At 52.9% G+C, this 17,674-nt stretch overlaps 2 protein-coding genes and 1 pseudogene across 4 annotated transcripts; all 3 read left to right on the top strand.

Moving 5' to 3' along the window:
• The first annotated feature begins 928 nt into the window (after positions 1-928).
• LOC107280901 (probable carboxylesterase 2) lies at positions 929-6,454 on the top strand (annotated as a pseudogene).
• A 429-nt stretch (positions 6,455-6,883) lies between these two features.
• On the top strand, positions 6,884-9,469 carry LOC4337711 (beta-carotene isomerase D27, chloroplastic). Of its 3 annotated transcripts, XM_015782380.3 has the most exons (8): positions 6,884-7,065; positions 7,159-7,257; positions 7,906-8,010; positions 8,104-8,203; positions 8,356-8,447; positions 8,537-8,617; positions 8,783-8,851; positions 9,001-9,469. In XM_015782380.3, exons 1-8 carry the CDS (start codon positions 6,943-6,945, stop codon positions 9,142-9,144), a joined length of 813 nt encoding a protein of 270 aa, XP_015637866.2. In that variant the 5' UTR covers positions 6,884-6,942; the 3' UTR covers positions 9,145-9,469. The 3 variants fall into 3 exon arrangements, with proteins under 3 accessions (XP_015637866.2, XP_015637868.2, XP_015637867.2); XM_015782382.3 differs by lacking the exon at positions 8,356-8,447 and having other exon boundaries at positions 8,506-8,617; XM_015782381.3 differs by lacking the exon at positions 8,356-8,447 and having other exon boundaries at positions 8,493-8,617.
• Positions 9,470-10,168: 699 nt separating this feature from the next.
• On the top strand, positions 10,169-12,029 carry LOC4337710 (UPF0481 protein At3g47200). Its single transcript, XM_015783505.3, has one exon. The coding sequence runs from the start codon at positions 10,184-10,186 to the stop codon at positions 11,765-11,767; it is 1,584 nt and encodes a 527-aa protein (XP_015638991.1). The 5' UTR covers positions 10,169-10,183; the 3' UTR covers positions 11,768-12,029.
• The last annotated feature ends 5,645 nt before the right edge of the window (positions 12,030-17,674 follow it).

The following is a 17,674-nucleotide window of genomic DNA, read 5'->3' as shown; positions in this document are numbered from 1 at the left end:
ATGGGTTGGAGAGTACAAAACATTAATAAGAGATAATCTTGATGATGTGACCGATAAACGTTAGAAAGCTTTAGGAGAGATAAAAAAGGAGAAAAAGAAGGTAGTTAAAGCCTACAATAAAAGAGTGAAAGCAAAATTGTTTCAAGTAATAGACTTGGTATGGAAGACAATTTTGCCTTTGGTTTCTAAATCTAAGGACTTCAGTAAGTGGTCACCTAGTTGGAAGGATCCTTATCGCATATGTGGAATCGTTCGAGGGAATACATATTATCTCGAGACATTGTAAGGAGAGCGATATTAGAGAGCGATCAATGGGAAACACTTGTAGAAATACTTCCTGAGTGTTTGGCATGACGCTTAGGGAGTTATATGGCCGGCAATTAGATTATTGCCCTAAGATCACGTGTTTTATGCTTTTAGGTTCACAAAGTTCACAAAAAGGCAGGAGGCATGTGTTTACACCTAAATTTAGCACTTAGGATTAAAATAGGAGAATATTGCCAAAGTTTGAAAAGAGTCGGGTTTCGTTCATAGAGCTGATCTGACCGCTGCCTGTCGGCCGATTTGACCAGCGGTATATAGCCGGTCAAACTGGCAAAGTCCGACTCCGAGCTGTTTTCGTCAGGTCTCGGACTTCCTTGCTCGGGAATGTATGTTTCGGGTTTCCATTAGTTTCTAACCCGAGTTAGACGTGGAGGAGGACCTGTAGGGGGCAAGACCAACCCCCTTATATAGGGCAATACAATCTACTCTCAATACAATTTATCCAATTGAATCGATTTTTCAATATTGCATCTAATTTCCGTCTAGTTTTTTAGCCTAGTTTTGTCCATCTTTGTCAATTTGCACCGTAAATCATCCGCATTAGTTGTAAGAGTGCGAAATCTCTTCGTAGATTTGTCTCGTAAACCTTTCGTTCGCTCACGAGATGGGTAATTTATCTTTATTCCATCTAAATCGGCTTCGCTAGCCGGTTCAATCTATCAAAACCCATCTTAATCTAGTTTTTACTAATTTGAGGTGGTTGACCACTTTATATCACCGTAATATGTTCAGGTATCCGATCGTAATTGTCTTCCTCAGGAGTCAACAACTTCTATCGCTCTTAAAATGAATGCAACGGGCCCTCGTGCTGCTGTGCAGCCCATATACATGTTAGTCCGCAACGGGATTCAGGCTTCACGTGCTACCCATTTAGTTGGGGAAAAAGTACACCGAAGGTCCCTCAACTTGTCATCGGGATACAAAAACGTTCTTGAACCGCAAAATCAGATATGCGGAGTCCCTTAACTATACAAAACCGATCACCCGAGGTCCTTCGGTGGTTTTAAACCTGGTTTTGTTCTACGTGGCGGCTGCGTCAGCGCGGGACCCACATGGGCCCCACATGTCAGACTGGCCACGTCATCTCTCTCTTTCCTATCTTCTCTCCCTTTCTCTTCTCCATCACTTTCTTGTCAAGGACTCTGGGCAGGCCGACGGCCGACCGACGGGTGCGGAAGAGGCCGGCGGGGTGAGGCGGGAGAGGAGGAGGTCCGGTTGCCGGCGACGGCTGGCTCTGTGGCGGCTGCTTTGGCCGAGGGTGAAAAGGAGGGAGGCAGTGCTCTTGCGAGCTCACCGGCGTGGACCCGGCGGCGGCGAGGTGAGCGAGGATACGCGGGGTGGTGGGGGCAGAGCTGTGGGTGGAGAGGTGACGGAGGCGGCGGGCGGCGGTCGACGTCGACCATCTGGAGGTGGAGGCGCCGTGCCGTTCCTGGATCTCGACCACCACGCCGAGCACCTCGTCACGGCCATCTGGATTGCGTGTTGCAGGAGACGTGGTGTCCAGGGACGTGCGCCTCTCCGCCTTCTCCGCAGCCCGCCGCTGTTGCTGTCGGAGGCGAGAGGCTCCCCGTGGTGGTCTACTTCCATGGCGGGGGGTTCGTGATCAGGTCGGCCACATCGCCTGCGTACCACCGCTGCCTCAACGACCTCGCCATCGCCTACCCCGCCGTTGTCGTCTCCGTCAACTACCGTGTAGCGCCTAGCGGGAAAATTATTTCATAAAAACCCTAATTGCGAAATTGTTTCTTGCTTGTTGTCTAGTGTTCGTGCCATCTCAAGATCTTAAATCCCCGATCTATCGTCAAGTTCAATCCCGAATCCAAATCCTTCCAAATCAAATTCCTCCGCAAAAGTCTATTTTGCCTCCCCCAGGGTCGATGGGCCGAATTTCTCTCGGCCCATCTCCCCCTCCCTCCCGGCGCTCTCTCTCTCTCTCTCTCTCCCTCTCCCCCTCCCCCTCTGCTCCGCCCGCGCGCCGCGCGCGCGTGCGCGTGAGCCGCCGAGCCGAGCCCTCCTCTTCGCTCCCTCGCTGCCGCTCCCCGCGCATCGTTCGCGCGCGCGCCCGCGTGGTCGTCGCCCGCGTCGCGTCTGCGCCGCCCGGCCCCGCTGCTCTGCCGCGCCTGCAGCCGCTCGGCCCCGCAGCCAGCGCGCGTGCCCGAGCCGCGCCGCTCAATCCGCCGCGCCTCCCGTTGCAAGCCGCGCGCGCGTGCCGAGTGGCCGACCGCCTGGTTGCCGTCGTCGTCAGCGCCTGCCCGCGCCTGTCGCCCGTGTCGCCGCTCCGCTCCAAACCGCCCCGCCGTCATCGCCGTCGTCATCGCCTCGGCCCCGCCTCTCCGCGCGCAAGCCGCCAAGGGACGGAGGCAGAGCCCTCCTCCCTCTGCCGCGACGCCCCCGCTCCCCTCCTCCTTTTCCCAAAGAAGCAAGGGGCGAGCCCCCTTTCTCTCCCTCTTTTTCCCCTTTTTCCTCCCGCTGGCGTCATCCTCCTCCCTCCGCCCTGTCGCCAATTTGGACGCGAGCGCCGAGCGCCAGCTCGCGCCTTGACCGCCCAAAGTCGGTTTCCAAACCGACATTGCCGCCCTTAAAACCCAAGCTTCCCCCTTTCCCTTCCTCTCCCATTCGCCTCCACGCCATTGCCGCCGCCTCCCGTGCTCTGTTCGCCGTCGCCGTTCGTCGTTGCGCGTGTCGGAGGAGCCGGCACGAGCAAGGACGCGGAAGGGGACTCCGGGCGCGCCCTCTTCTTCCTCTTCCTCGGCCCGAGGCCGGAGAGATTACTCCCGCGCCGTCGGCCTCTCGTCACTGCGCCCCGTCCGCACGGTAATGCCTCCCTCCGTTCTTCCTCCTCGCTCCATCTCCCCCCCTTAGTTTTCGGTGGTAGCACGAGTAGCCTCCCCGTAGCTAGCCGGCGCCGCCCCGACCGTTGTCGCCGCTCGCCATGTGCTCGCCGCCGTCACCGCCCGAGCTCCGTAGCACCCGCTCGTCGCCAGCCTCGCTCGGCGTAGCTCTGCCCAATCCGACGCTAGCATCGGATTCCCGTAGCCGCGTAGATGCTCTCGCCGTCGGGAATTGGCCCCTCGTGACCTCGTCGTCGTTTCCCCCTTCTCCCGCCGCCGGTTGCCGCCGCCGCGATTCGCCGCTGTCAAGCTCCCTCCGGCGAATCCGAGCCGTTGGCTCGTCTCCCCTCGTCTCGTGCAACCACCCGGTGTGCTCGCTTTTGCCTGTATCGCCGTGGTTCGCTCCGCCGCTCGCCGCTATTGTCCGCCGTCCGTTCCGGCCGGCGTCGTCGTCTACCTCCCGCCGGCCCGCGTGGCAGCCACGTAGGCGCCACGTCGGCGCCACCTCGGCCAAGACCGGGTCAAGCCGACCCCGGTCAGTCCCTCCCCGTGCGCGCGTTGCACCGCGAGCCGTGAGGCTGCGCGTGGGCCCGCCGCATCTGCATCCACCGCGAACCGTGTGCGTGCACCGCGTCCCTCCCCCGCCCGCGCGCGTGCGCCGCGTGCTCGCTCCGCACGGTGAACCGTGTCACCGACAAGCGGGTCCCACCCGGGACCACGCGTGGTGAGCCCGGTCCACCGGCTCTCTCTCTCCTCCCTCCCGCGCGCGCGCTTGGGCCGCCTTGGGCCGGCCGGCCCATTTAGCTCGGCCGGACCGCTCCATTTCTCTCGGGCCGCGCCCTAGCCGCCCGAGGAAAAGTCTAGTTTCCCTCCCTCTTTTCTTTTCTTTTCTTTTCTTATTCAAAAAGGATTTAATTAAATCTTTTTTCCTTTAGACCCAAAAATCCAATAATCTTAGAAATTCAATATCTTCCCAACCGTAAATCCGTTTGACTCCGTTCAACTTCCAAAATTCCTCAAATCTCGAGATCTATCTAATGGCACGCTTAGAGGTCATTAATAGGGCTTTATTTTCGCCGTTTGTTGAGTTTTCCCGTTTCGCGTGTAGTTTCGGAGCCCGAAGACCCGCAGTGCGAGGATTTCGAGGATCAAGCTCCAGATCTCGAGCAAGGCAAGCCACCTTTGAACATCTTGAGCCTATATTTGAAATTAATTATGTTGCTTGAAAAATATTATGCATTGATAGGATCGCACTTAATCTGTTGTCCCGCCTGCAAGGCAGATTGGCGGACCTACCTAATTGGTTGCATTTGATCCTTCCTTTGATAATTGTTATATCGTGTCCCCTGGTAACCATCTAGTTGCGTCTCGATATTCGTGCACCCTGTGCGAGTATCGACGGACGCCTTCAAACTTAAAATCTAATAAAAAACTTCTTGGATAAAACTTGGGTTTTACGAAAGACTTGGAAAACCCGACACCTGGGTCGGTGCTTGCGAACTAAATGAATTTCCAAAACCGCGGACCGGGGAACGTACCGGGTGTACGGTTTCCCGCTCTTGCACTTAAGGACCGTTTCCTTGGAATTTCATTCAAACATAAGACAAGTACGACCACATGGGTGGAATGGGACACCCCTGGCTGAGTAACTAGCTTATCAGGGGAGCCTTGATGCCGAGAGACATGTGGATTCGCCGGGGTGGTGTCGGGGAGGACCCCTGGGCTTCCTGGCACAGTATGGTCTGGGACCTAACCTGTTGTTGGTCTGGGACCCCTCTCGTCGGCATATGGTAAACCTGTGTCGGCTTTGGAAATGCCTTGTCATGAAAGCTTGGAGGTCTCCCGACGTGGCTGATCCCCACGGGCTGGGTGATCCGGGTTAGTAATGTCGTGTGGGTAAAGTGTACCCCCTCTGCAGAGGTTAACAAACTGTTCGAACAGCCGTGCCCACGGTCATGGGCGGATGTGAGGTGATTCCTAGCGTAGTTTTGTTTGACTACTGCTTGTGAAATTGCTGTTGTGGAAAGGGGTTCGATGATTGAAAAATCTGTAACTGATGGAATCAGGTAGGCCCGGGTGGCCGTTTGAAAGTTGTTGGCCCGGGTGGCCGTTTGAAAAGCTGTTGGCCGGGTGCCAACCTTGATTCAAATCTAAAGACTGATACATTGCACATACTCCGACCGGACGAGACGCACTGTCTCATCCGTGTCGTTTGAGAAGCACTCACTTAGTTGTTTCAGAAAAGAGTTCAAATAAAATCAATTGCAAAAACACCAGCCTCTCCTTGAAGCCTGCATTAAACACTTATTTCCCCTGGCTTGCTAAGTACTCCCGTACTCACCCTTGCTCTGTATAAATAATCCCCCCCAGTTGCTGAAGAAGATGAAGCGGATCCTGCTGATGAGGAGTTCTTCCAGGAGCAAGCCGGCTACGATGAGTTTTAGGGTTTCGGCCTAGTTCCCAAGTCGCGCCTGTGTTGTTTGGTCCAAGTCCTGGCTTCCGTTTCCCTTTTGTAATGCAGTTGTGAGCTCGAGATCTGTCCGCAGCCCAACATGACTGTACCTCTACTCTATAATAAAGAGACCTCTGTTGCTGTGATAATCTGTCTTCCTGTGATACCAGCACTGTTTCCTGGGACTGGTATCGAATTACAGGTTAATTTGGAGCGTCACGGGCTAGTTCCGGTCGGTACTAGTTCGGGGCGTGACATACCGCCTCGCCCCGGAGCACCCGCTCCCGGCCGCGTATGAGGACTCCGCCACGACACTCGCCTGGGTGCTCTCCACCGCCGACCCATGGCTCGCCGCGCACGGTGACCTCTCCCACGTCTTCCTCGCGGAAGACAGCGCCGGCGGCAACATCTGCCATCACCTCGCCATGCACCATGGCCTGACCAGCCAACACCTCCCGCACCGCCTAAAGGGCATCGTGCTGATCCACCCATGGTTCTGGGGCAAGGAGCCCATCGGCAGCGAGGCGGCGGCGGGGGAGCAGAAGGGGCTGTGGGAGTTCGTGTGCCCTGACGCGGCGGACGGCGCGGACGACCCCCGGATGAACCTGACCGCGGCGGGGGCGCTGAGGCTGGAGAACCTGGCGTGCGAGAAGGTGATGTGATGTGCGTGGCTGACGGGGATACTCTGCAGCTGCGCGTACGCGTAGGCGGTGACATTAGCTTCGCGCTGTTCACGGCGAGCGAGCGAGCGGCGGCCAACGAAGGCGGCAGGCGAGCGCGCAGCCACCGGCGAAGCGGAGGCATGGAGCGGCGGTGGTGGCAGGTGGGCGAGCACACGGCCGGGTGAGTAGCAAGGAACGAGAAGTAAAAAAAAAGAAGAGAAAAAAAGAAAGGGGAAAGAGAGAGGGTGACGTGGACACCTGACATGTGGGGCTCACGTGGGTCCCACGCTGACTCAGCCGCCACGTAGACTAAAACCGGGGTCAAAACCACCAAAGGACCTCGGGTGACCGATTTTGTATAGTCAAGGGACCCCGCTTATCTGGTTTTTGCGATTCGAGGACGTTTTTTTATCCTGGTGACAAGTTGAGGTACCTTCGAGTGTACTTTTTCCTTTGGTTGGGCCGAAAGAAGCTATTCCAGTCAACGTGAGGCCCAATATAATATGGGCCTGAACGAGATTCCGGCCTTCGCGCGGCCCATATATGTTAGATTGGTTTGTGGACATCGGTGACTACGGCCTTGGTAGCTGACATGTGGTCCCAGCCGGCTATCCACCACCGATTTGCCTCAGCCTCTGTCCGTCTCGCGCGCCGGCTGCCGCTGCACTTGCCCATGGCCATGGCGCCGCCGTCTCCTCCCTGCCTCCTCCGCGCCCTCCTCCCTGTCGCCTCCTCCTCTTCTCGGGGGCTCCGCCGCCGGCCTACTACCTCCTTGCTCCGCTGCTCCTCGCCGTCGGTAATGATACGCCCTTTCGTTGTTAAGCAAGATGCGAATAGCTGCTGCTGCTGCTGCTAGTGTTTCTTGATTGATTTGTTTCACTTTGTGCAGGCGGATGCGGCGTCGCCGTCGGGGGAGGGTGGCCGCGAGTACGAGCCCTCCTTCGCCGACGACTTCCTCCTCGCCTTCTTCCGTGCCAAGATGGTGGAGGTGACAAGCTCCATCACCCCAAACTCTTCTTCAGTTCTTCTTCGTCTTCCCCTTTTTGAGCTTAACAATGGTTGCCCCTTCCTAGTGCTTGCTTTTTAGTAGCATGGGTGATTACTAGCAGAAATATCAAGGGAGTTGCGATAGGATTATCCTCCCGAAAAGGAAGATGCTTACTACTACTAGCAAATAATCTGACAATGTCATATTGATGGTTGATGAATGTTCAGAGTCGAACAAAAATGATTGATAAGTGGTGTTGATCAGTTCGTGGATAAATTATCTATTCCTAACTCCCATAATCGGCATCGCTGAATTGCTTATTACTATGATTTTGTATAGCGTTTATCTGCAACTGCAATTGTATGCCTAATTGCCTATTAGTGAACGTGTGCCATACTGCTCTGTGCGTGTGTACGTCCTATGCTTATGGCGTGTTCTGTTCCCTGTGTATAGCTGACCCAGTTAGAGTTTATCACATATATATGTGTTTACATTTGTAACGTATCATGATCGGTAGGAGTATGCATTGGATCAATTCTCCTTCTAGCTCTCTACCGTTATACAATACCGAGAATGGATCCATATTTTTCACTTTTGCTCTCCTTATTTGTACATTTGGTAATTCTCTCATTCTCTGTAAAGCTGTAGGAGGTTGGATGGGATTCTGAAAAGCCTGGCTACAATGGACTGATTGAAGTTGCCAACCGCCTCATGATCAAGGGGAAGAGTGCGTTGGAGACAGAGCAATCAGCTGTATATATAAATTTCTCATGCACAATCTCATTGCTTGGAAAAAACCGTATCCTTTAGAAGATAAAATCAAACTCTCTTCTCTGTAAATTTCAGGTCCGAGTACTCCGATCACTGTTTCCCCCTCTCTTGCTTGTTCTCTTCAAAGCTCTTTTAGCACCAATTGCTAATGGTCAATTGGCTTCCATGATGGTTGGTGAGTTCACTCAAGTGACATTTTTTGCCACCTCTGTTGGTACTTATTAGACATACAATAGGAATCGATGGTTGGTGAGTTCATTGCAGTAGTTGCTTTTGATGTAGTGTGATTGGCCTTACTGATTTTTTTAATACATTTGAGATGTGAAGCTAGAGCAACAGCACTTTCATGCCAATGGCTGATGGGGCCATGTTTGTTAAATTCCATAACATTATCCAATGGAAAATCATTATCAAGCGGGGTACCAATATATTCCTACTGTTTTTTTTGTTTATCCTTCACTCAGTGAGATTTTACAGTTCACGGACATTGCGTGATGGAAACTGTCAGGTATTTGTTGAGAAGTGCAAATATTTGGAAGAGAGCAAATGCCTTGGTGTTTGTATCAACACATGCAAACTGCCAACTCAGGTTTGATTGTAAGATCGTTTAGCATAATTCAGATGTGTGGGATACCTACTTTTATGTACACTATCACTGTTGATGTCACATTAATTTGGAGTATAGATCTTGAAAACCTTTTTGTTCTGAATTTTTCTGTCATTACTTGTATGAACGCCATTTTCTGTTTTCCAGACATTCTTCAAGGATCACATGGGTGTTGATTTGTATATGGAACCAAACTTTGAAGACTATAGCTGCCAGGTAATTCATTTCATGATTAATCTTACTATGCTGAAACAAAAACTTTCCAACAAACTAGATATGTACATGCTAAGTTTTGTTCTTTGCAAAACCGAATGTCATGATGAAGCACAATGGAATACTCAGGCGCATGTTGTCTTTCATTTCAGTTCAACTTTGGGGTGTCACCTCCACCTCTTGACACCGACAAAGCCCTAAAGGAGCCCTGCTTGGACATATGCACGAACGCGAGAAGACGGAAAGAGCTCGGAACTGGTAGTAGCACAGATGGTTTGCAATGCCCCCAAGTTTGATGAGACGCTTTTGAAAGTTTGGACAGCATAACTGAAGATGGGAATGAGATCCTCTGCAGTACTGCGACTGACATGTGGGCCACACTTACCAAGAGCCCAGATGTCAGTGACTTCTACTGCAGGAGAATACTGCAGAGTCTCTGAAGATGCCTGGGCATACAGCCATTGTGCCCCTTTTTCAGTTACTGCCACTAGACTTAACTGCTATAGTCTGATATCAATACTAACACTGTTGTCTCAAACAACAACTTATATTTTTGGGATGTAACACAATTCTACTTGGAAATCAATTTGGAGAGATGCTCATGTGAATGATTTGTCTGCATTGCTAGGTTGTGTCAGTTTCTCTTTGTATGAATTTTGATTGGAAATTACTAAAGATTAGCAAGCCTGGAGACAAAAAGAATCTCATCGTCTGCAGACACTGCAAGCAAAGAATGGAATTACCAGCCTATCAGCATTCATGACTTGGATAAATTAGCGTCATCTTTGTCCCCAATGCAAGCTACTTCCAGAATCCAGATGATAAAATATACTCAAAATCAAATTCTTGCGTGTCCATGTCACTACCCTTTTGTAACTGTAAGTCGTGTTAATTAAGCCTCCTAATCCATCACTGACACTTAGGCCCTATTTGATTCAGCTTAGGATTATTATAATCTGGATTATCATGAGTAAGCCGAAATAAACAAGTAGATTATTATGATAGATTATTATAATCTATAAGCCAGATTAGTATAATCTAATAATCTCCTTTGAAGGAGCTTTTTCTAGATTATTGAGTGGCTAAAGACCCACTACCCTTAGATGCCTCCAATAATCCAGAGAAACAAACAACTCGCAACTTATTCTATATCAGCTTATTATAATCCAGCTTAGAGTAATCTGATTTAATAATCTGGATTACAATAATCTTAAGCTGAAACAAACAAGACCTTAATAACGTTCATGAACTGCACACTGTACACTAGTGTCTACCTGGCTTGTATTTATAAGCTGATACGTAATGCTATCTGGTATTGGTGCTCACTGATCAGATATGGAGGAGTTCGACGGCGCCATAGCTCGCCGGCGAGCCATGGCGCGCCGCGGCAGCGGCGGCGGCAACGGTGACGGCGACGGCATCACGGTGCACGTGGAGCAGATGGCGCGCGGGCTGATGCAGAGGCAGGAGGCGGCGGCGTCGGACGAGCAGCACCGGATCATGGCGAGCAGCCACCGGGTGTCCCGCGTCCCGGCGCACCTCCGCGACGCCAACGCCGACGCCTACACGCCGCGGTTCGTCGCCGTCGGCCCGCTCCACCGCGGCGACGCGCGGCGGCTCGGCGCCGGCGAGCGCCTCAAGATGGCGTACCTCCACAGCCTCATCTCCCGCGGCCACTCCGACCAGGCGCGGCAGCTCGCCGTCATCGAGGAGTACATCCGCGCCGTCGCGGCGAGGGAGAGGGAGGCGCGCGCGTTCTACAGCGAGGACGTCGACATGTACGCCGAGGAGTTCATCATGATGCTGGTGCTCGACGGCTGCTTCATCATCGAGCACCTCGTCAACGTCGCCATCGGGAGGGATGAGCCGTCGCTGCACGCCACGCCGTTCGCCCCCGTGCAGCTCTCCGTCGACCTCATCCTCGCCGAGAACCAGATCCCGTTCTTCGTCCTCGTCGACCTGGTCAGGATCACCGACCTGCCGGAGTTCGCGAGCACCGGCCACCCGCCGCCGGTGCTGATCGTGAAGCTGGTTCTCTACTACCTCGCCGGCGAGAAGGGCCGCGACATGGTGGGCGACGCGCTGCCGCCCGCGGAGGGCGTGTCCCACATCCTCCACCTGCTCCACGCGATGATCGTCGCGGCGCGGACCAAGTGGGAGCCGCCGCCGCGCATCCAGGACGGCGCGGTGCTCGGGACGGCGCAGGACGGAGCGCGGCTGCTGCGGCGGCTCCCGCTGCTGCTGCTGGTGCCGCTGCTGTACCCCATCCTGCCGGAGGAGAGCAAGTGGCGGGCGAGCTACGGGCGGGAGGACGTGCCGTCGGCGAGCGACCTGAAGCGGATGTGGGTGCGGTTCAAGAAGCCGCGCGGCGGCGGCGCGGCGGCGGTGACAGGCATCGCGTCGGTGATGGGGCCGGTGCCGCTGGCGGTGAAGCTGGCGCACGAGGACAAGCTGCGGCTGCCGCAGCTGCGGGTGGAGCTCCGGACGGCGCCGCTGCTGCTGAACCTGATGGCGTTCGAGCAGTCGGCGGCGAAGGCGGAGGCGCGCGACGTGTCGGCGTACGTGTCGTTCATGGCGAAGATGGTGCAGTCGGCGGAGGACGCCGGGGCGCTGGCGGCGGCGGAGGTGGTGGCGGTGGTGCACGGGAACGGCGGCGGCGAGGGCAAGGAGGAGGTGGTGAGGCTGTTCCGGCAGGTCGGGGCGGCGAGCGGCGAGGTGGAGCTGGAGCGGAGCTACCTGGGAGGGATGGTGGTGGAGCTCCGGGAGAGGAGCCGGCACCCGCTGTTCATGATGTGGGCGGACGTGAAGCGCAACTACTTCACGGTGCCATGGGCGGTGGTCGCCGAGTTCGTCGCCTTCGTCACCTTCGTCTCCACCATTGTCCAGATGTACTCCTCCTTCAAGCAGAAAGGAGGATGATCTCGTCCAGACCGACCGCCATGGAATTAATCCATCGATACTCCCACCGTCCCATAAAAAACCGAATCTAGGACCAGATATGATATATTCTAGTACGATAAATCTAGATATATGTATGTACTGATTTGTAGTACTAGGATGTATCACATCTAGTTTTTTATGGGACGGATAGAGTACGCAGCGAGCTACTCCGATCTTTTTAGCTTATTTCTTTCTTGCCTTTTTTTTTCCCAATTTAATGACAGAATTTGTTATATGTTCTTGACTTAATATCCCCTTGGATTTAATTCATTGTTTTATGAATCTGTACATGTTGAGTTTTGCTCCATTTTGTCCAAACTGGTTTCATGCAACACGTACGTACGCAATGCTCTTCTTCAATCCATGCTGCTTTTCACAATCAAACATTGTGCACGCCTTATTGTGCCAAACATTTCGTGGTAATTAATGCCACATGTAACGATCCATTAAATAGTAAATATTGTATTTCTTTATAACATACTCTCTCTCCGTCCTAAAATATAAGGGATTTGGGTTAGATATGACACACCATATTACTACGAATATGGATATAACATACTCCATCTGCAGTGGCGAAGCTATAGAGTTCTTTGGGGGGGGGGGGAGGGGGTGCACATGAACCCCCAAATTTCTAATTTCTCACTCAAAAACACTAGAATGTACAGTGTTGGAGTGAAATTTTCTAAATGTTCAATGGTAGTGCACCCCCTTGTTTTGATGCTAGTTTTGTTCCTGTCCATTTGTTCAAATTCGTAGTAATATGATGTGTCACATCCAACCCAAATTCTTTATATTATGAGACGGAGGGGGTATGAAACATGCAAGGGCATATGATATTCTCCCAGTCTCAAAATAAATTCAACCCTTAGTTCAAAGAATGGAGGCAGTAATATCAATGTCGATGTCGGGTAGGAGAGACATGCTAAACAGAGTTCAGAGATCGAATAATCTCTGGCACATCACATAAGATCGGACTTACAAAACTAAGGACCATTCTTTTGCAAGATAAAGGTAACTAAAGTAAATAAACTATTCTCCAAATAAAACCATATCAACCAAGAATGGCTTATCTTTTTCTCTTACTAATCTTGCTATAGAATCGAGTCATGGATACACGCGTTATCATCGCTCGCAGGCTTAACTACACATGCATATGGACCTAGTTTTTATTTGAGCTAATTTAAGGTCCAATAGAAAGTTCATACAATATTTCCTTTTCTTTTAAACTAATTTTTTAAATCCGTTTAAAATTTAACTATAGAAAGTTTTTGAATATGTATAGACTTTCTATGTAGAAAGTATCTAAGAAGAAAGTTTCCATACACAAAGTCTAAGCCCAAATAAACATGTAGATGGGCCAAGGAAAGGAATGTTTGTGTGATTGTGTTCTTGAAAAAAAATGTGTGCCAGAAAAGTTGTTTTCGCAAATGCAGTAATTTGTGTGACACCAAAGTTAGTGATTATAAATTTGACAGATCTCCGAATAAAAAAAAACATGACAAACTTTAACAAGGAAGTGTGTGAGTATGACACGTGGGAATATGAACTTTAAAAATGTGACAAGCCTGCATCAATAATGGAAACACTTATCTAGCATGATCAAACTACTATGCCACAAATTGTAGTTGATTTTCTTTTTTTTTCCTGTTACTGAAAAATAAAAAGTCCAAAATGAGCTTGGAAATGATTGTGTGCGATGGGCTAAAAAATGGGCCAAAACGCTAGAAAGGGCATAGATTGAAGGAATAAGTTCTCTTGGCATCCCTCATTTTTACACCGAGTTTAATTATCATCCATAAACCGTAATACCAGACATTTTTCACCCTCCATCTTGACAAAACCATTTAAGTCAAGTCCCGTGACAGTATGTATAGGTGGTTTCGCTGACGTGACACCCTAATCAACAAAAATAAAATAAAATAATGTCAAAAATAAAATAAATAATGTAAGACCCACGTGTAAATGACCTTCTACTTTCCACCTCTTCTTCTCTTCTCTCCTCGTCTCCATGCCGGCGAGTACCACCTGCTGGTAGTGAGCTCCGGCGCTATGGCCCAAGCCTCTGAGCCCGCTGACGCAGCCGACGATGACGTCTAGGTTGGCCGGTGATGTACTTGGTGGTGGGTGGCGGTGTGGAGGATGATGCCGCGGCGCTGAGGGTGAGAGACTTGTGTGGTTGATGGGCGACGCCAGCGTGCTGTCAATGCACACCAGCGCGCCTCTCCGGTGACACAGCTCGGCGACGCGCGGGGCACGTCGATGACCTTTAGGCTGATCATGGTGAGGCTTCGTCGTCGAGTCGGCGCAGAACACATCGTCACTTCGCCCTGATCAAGAACGGATTTCGATCAGCTCTTGATCCATGTCATCGTCCAGTTCGACATTGATAACGTGTGTGACACACTGCAATCTTTAGCGGGACTACAGATATTTTTTTCCTTTTTTTCAATGTTTTTGCTGCTTGCATATTGATTTCCCCAAACATCCCAAACCAAATTGAAATCCCCAAATCCCCACATCACATTGAAAGAAAATCTAATCTGAGTTAACGTCGATCGGTGTGACGCTACTGCTACATGTTAATTTTGTTGTGCATAAATCGCACGGGAGAAGTACAGGCATATATATGTGTGTTGCATGGATAACCCGGATCCTATTTACTCCCTCCATCCCAAAATGTTTGACGCCGCTGACTTTTTAAAACATGTTTGATTGTTCGTCTTATTCAAAAAAATTAAGTAATTATTAATTCTTTTCCTATCATTTGATTTATTGTTAAATATACTTCAATGTATACATATAGTTTTACATATTTCACAAAAGTTTTTGAATAAGACGAATGGTCAAACATGTTTAAAAAAGTCAACGGCGCCAAACATTTAAGAAAGGAGGGAGTTCATGGGATGATTAGCTTATCTAAACTACCGGGTATCTCAACTAACACACATAGATAAGTACACCAATATGTTATGATCTAACACTCCCCCTCAATCTAAACTTCGATGTCAGCCGATTCTCTTTTATAAAACCGGCACCTATAATATAAATATGGGTATCGGTTCTTCCAAAAAAAAATCCAACACTAGTACAATAGGTGTCTGTCGGTGACATGGGACCGGGGGTATCTTGACTAGAGGTTTGGGGCAGCCGCGGTCACCCACGTGGCCTGACCCCCTCGGGGGGGTCGGGCCCGAGGGTGATGTGGCCGCCCCTCCCTCTGTCTCCCCAAGGGGTCGGGCCGCTCCCGTTTCGGCCCCGAGGGCTGGGGCGCCCCGACCCCCTGTGGGTTTAGCGCCACGTGTGTGGGTTAGGTGAGCACAGCGGCGCTCACCTAACCGCGTTTATTGCGGGTTGGACGAGCGCCCCACGGCGCATTTAATGCAGCGCAGCACACTCGTTTGGTCCGTGACAGGTCACAGTGTGTGACCGGTCACAGACCGGTCAGATCGCGGGTTAGGTGGCAACAGGCAGCCTTTCGCACGCCTCGCCCCGTCCCGTCGGAATGATGAGAGCCTCTAGGCACTCGTCCCTAACCGGAGCCGGCGTGCTAACTCCTGGAGTTAGCACGTCAGTCCCGGCTAGATTCATACCAGGCTTCATCGCAACCATTACAAGGAAGTAATTTTAGGAAGAAGGGCTGACGTGTGGCATGCTAAACTGACGCGTGGTAGACAAGAATGACCGGTTTGTGACTGGTCTGACGCCGGTCACGTCATCGGCAGACAACCGTGCTCCCACGTTGCGCCTGCTTCCGGCGGAGTGGAGGTAGGTATGGCCCATCCCATCGGAGGGTCATTCGGACAGCAGCCATGGCAAATCTCCGCCCATTAATGAGGGAGTAACAGGGAGATCCTCGGTGCCAGGCGAGTGATAACGCTGGGCCTCACTCAAAGACAAGCTGTGATTTAGCTTCTAGGCGAAGGCGCAAGCCAGTCTTTTTTTTGGAAGATAGGGTGAGTCCCCACCCAAAAGAAGAGTAGGTAGAAGTGGTGCATGTGGTATCCCCTTGAGATATAAAAGGAGGACCTTGCCCACTTAAGAGAAAAAAGGGAAAAAAAGGGGAGAACACCTGAGCTCGTAGAGGAGAGAAAGAGGAAGAGGGTCTCTAGAGTTTGAACTCTATTGCTCTCCAGCTCTTTGTAACTCCTTCATACACAGATCCACCAGAACACAGGAGTAGGGTATTACGCTTCTCAGCGGCCCGAACCTGTCTACATCGTCCGTGTCTTACGCATTTGCTCTCTCGCGAAACATTCCACAGATCGAGGGCTTAGAACCTCACCTAGCGCCCCCGGCCGAACCGGCAAAGGGGGGCCCGCGCGGTCTCCCGGTGAGGAGCCCCACGCTCCGTCATCTGGCGCGCCAGGTAGGGGGCGCGTGTGTTTTTCTAAGCCCTCGTCCTCTTTCGTGTGCGCCAAGCTTCTCCCGCTCAGCCCAATGGCCGAACGGGCAGTGGCGCACAACCTCTCTCCGAGCGCTAGCGGTGACGACGGGGAGCAGAACCCGTGCCGACGAGCTCGTACTCCACCGCCCCCCTCTCGCCGAAGTCTTAGGCGGGAGGAGGCGCTCGAGGGGGTCGAAAGATCCGCGACTTCGCCGCCCACGAGCGATGGAGAACGACGGCGAGACGGGGAGCGTTGCCTCCTCGTCTACGGCGATGGCAGCACGCCCCAGGGCGTGCTCCAAGCTGCGGGCGCGCTCCTGCGTCACCCGCCCGTCGTCCCCGATCCAGAGACTCCAGCCCGACGTTGGCTGGATGACGTGGCCGACTTGGTCATGACGGCGCAGCAGCGCCTAGGCGCCGGTGGGCGGTCCTCCGCCACCAAGGCCTCTGGCGCTGCTACCGCCGGCTCCGTGTCGTCAAGGCGGAGGGCGCGGCGAGCGGCGGCCGTTACCCGCCGTTCGTCTGCCATTCCCTCGTCAACGCCTCCGACCCAAGAAGATGTGCGTAGGGGGCCGGATGCCCGCCTCAGTGTCAAGCGCCGGCGCAATGGTCGTCGTGCTGCCCACGCAACGGAAGGCGCTTCCTCGTCCGGAGCGCCACTTCGGTTCGGGCGCGGGGGCCAGCCCCCCGTGCCCCCGGTTGGTGGTGTCGGCTGTCGAGCCTTTGTGGCGAGCCTTCGGAACGTCCGTTGGCCCCCAAGGTTCCGGCCCACCATCACCGAAAAATATGACGGAAGCGTCAACCCCGCCGAGTTTCTCCAGGTCTACACGACCGGGATCGAGGCCGCCGGGGGTGACGACAGGGTCATGGTGAATTTCTTCCCCATGGCCCTGAAGGGACAGGCGCGGGGTTGGCTAATGAACTTGCCGCCCGCGTCGGTCCACTCTTGGGAGGATTTGTGCCAGCAGTTCACCATGAACTTCCAAGGCACATATCCGCGCCCAGGTGAAGAAGCGGACTTGCATGCGGTACAGCGAAGGGACGATGAGTCTCTTCGCTCGTACATTCAGCGGTTCTGTCAAGTCCGCAACACCATACCATGCATCCCTGCACACGCGGTAATCTACGCGTTCAGGGGGGGCGTGCGGCACAACCGCATGCTCGAAAAGATCGCCTCCAAGGAGCCCCAGACCACCGCGGAGCTTTTTCAGCTCGCGGATCGTGTGGCTCGCAAGGAGGAGGCCTGGACCTGGAACTCCACCGGTTCCGGTGTGGCAGCTTCGGCCGCCCCCGGATCCGCCGCTCGGTCAGGGCGGCGGGACAGGAGGAGGAAGAAGAGGTCGGCCCATTCCGACGACGAGGGTCACGTCCTCGCCGTCGAGGGCGCTTCGCGGGCCACCCGAAAGGGGAGGCCTGCGAGCGAGCCGGCGCTCCCAGCAGGGAGCGCCCGACCGGCAAGTGGTGCACCGTGCACAACACCTCCCTCCACGACCTCGCGGACT

The sequence above is a fragment of the Oryza sativa genome, chromosome 5 (genome assembly GCF_034140825.1).
Source record: "Oryza sativa Japonica Group chromosome 5, ASM3414082v1".
NCBI lineage: Eukaryota > Viridiplantae > Streptophyta > Magnoliopsida > Poales > Poaceae > Oryza > Oryza sativa.
Note: the sequence above shows the minus strand (reverse complement) of the source record. Positions and strands in the feature narration are given on the sequence as shown.

What these genes read in the sequence shown, in the direction of transcription:
- LOC4337710 (XM_015783505.3), top strand. Translation starts at nt 10,184, where the DNA reads ATGGAGGAGTTCGACGGCGCCATAGCTCGCCGGCGAGCCATGGCGCGC.
- LOC4337711 (XM_015782380.3), top strand. Translation starts at nt 6,943, where the DNA reads ATGGCCATGGCGCCGCCGTCTCCTCCCTGCCTCCTCCGCGCCCTCCTC. An exon ending in ATTGGCTTCCATGATGGTTG is followed by an intron (nt 8,204 to 8,355) that starts GTGAGTTCACTC and finishes TGAGATGTGAAG; the next exon opens with CTAGAGCAACAGCACTTTCA. An exon ending in TTGAAGACTATAGCTGCCAG is followed by an intron (nt 8,852 to 9,000) that starts GTAATTCATTTC and finishes CTTTCATTTCAG; the next exon opens with TTCAACTTTGGGGTGTCACC.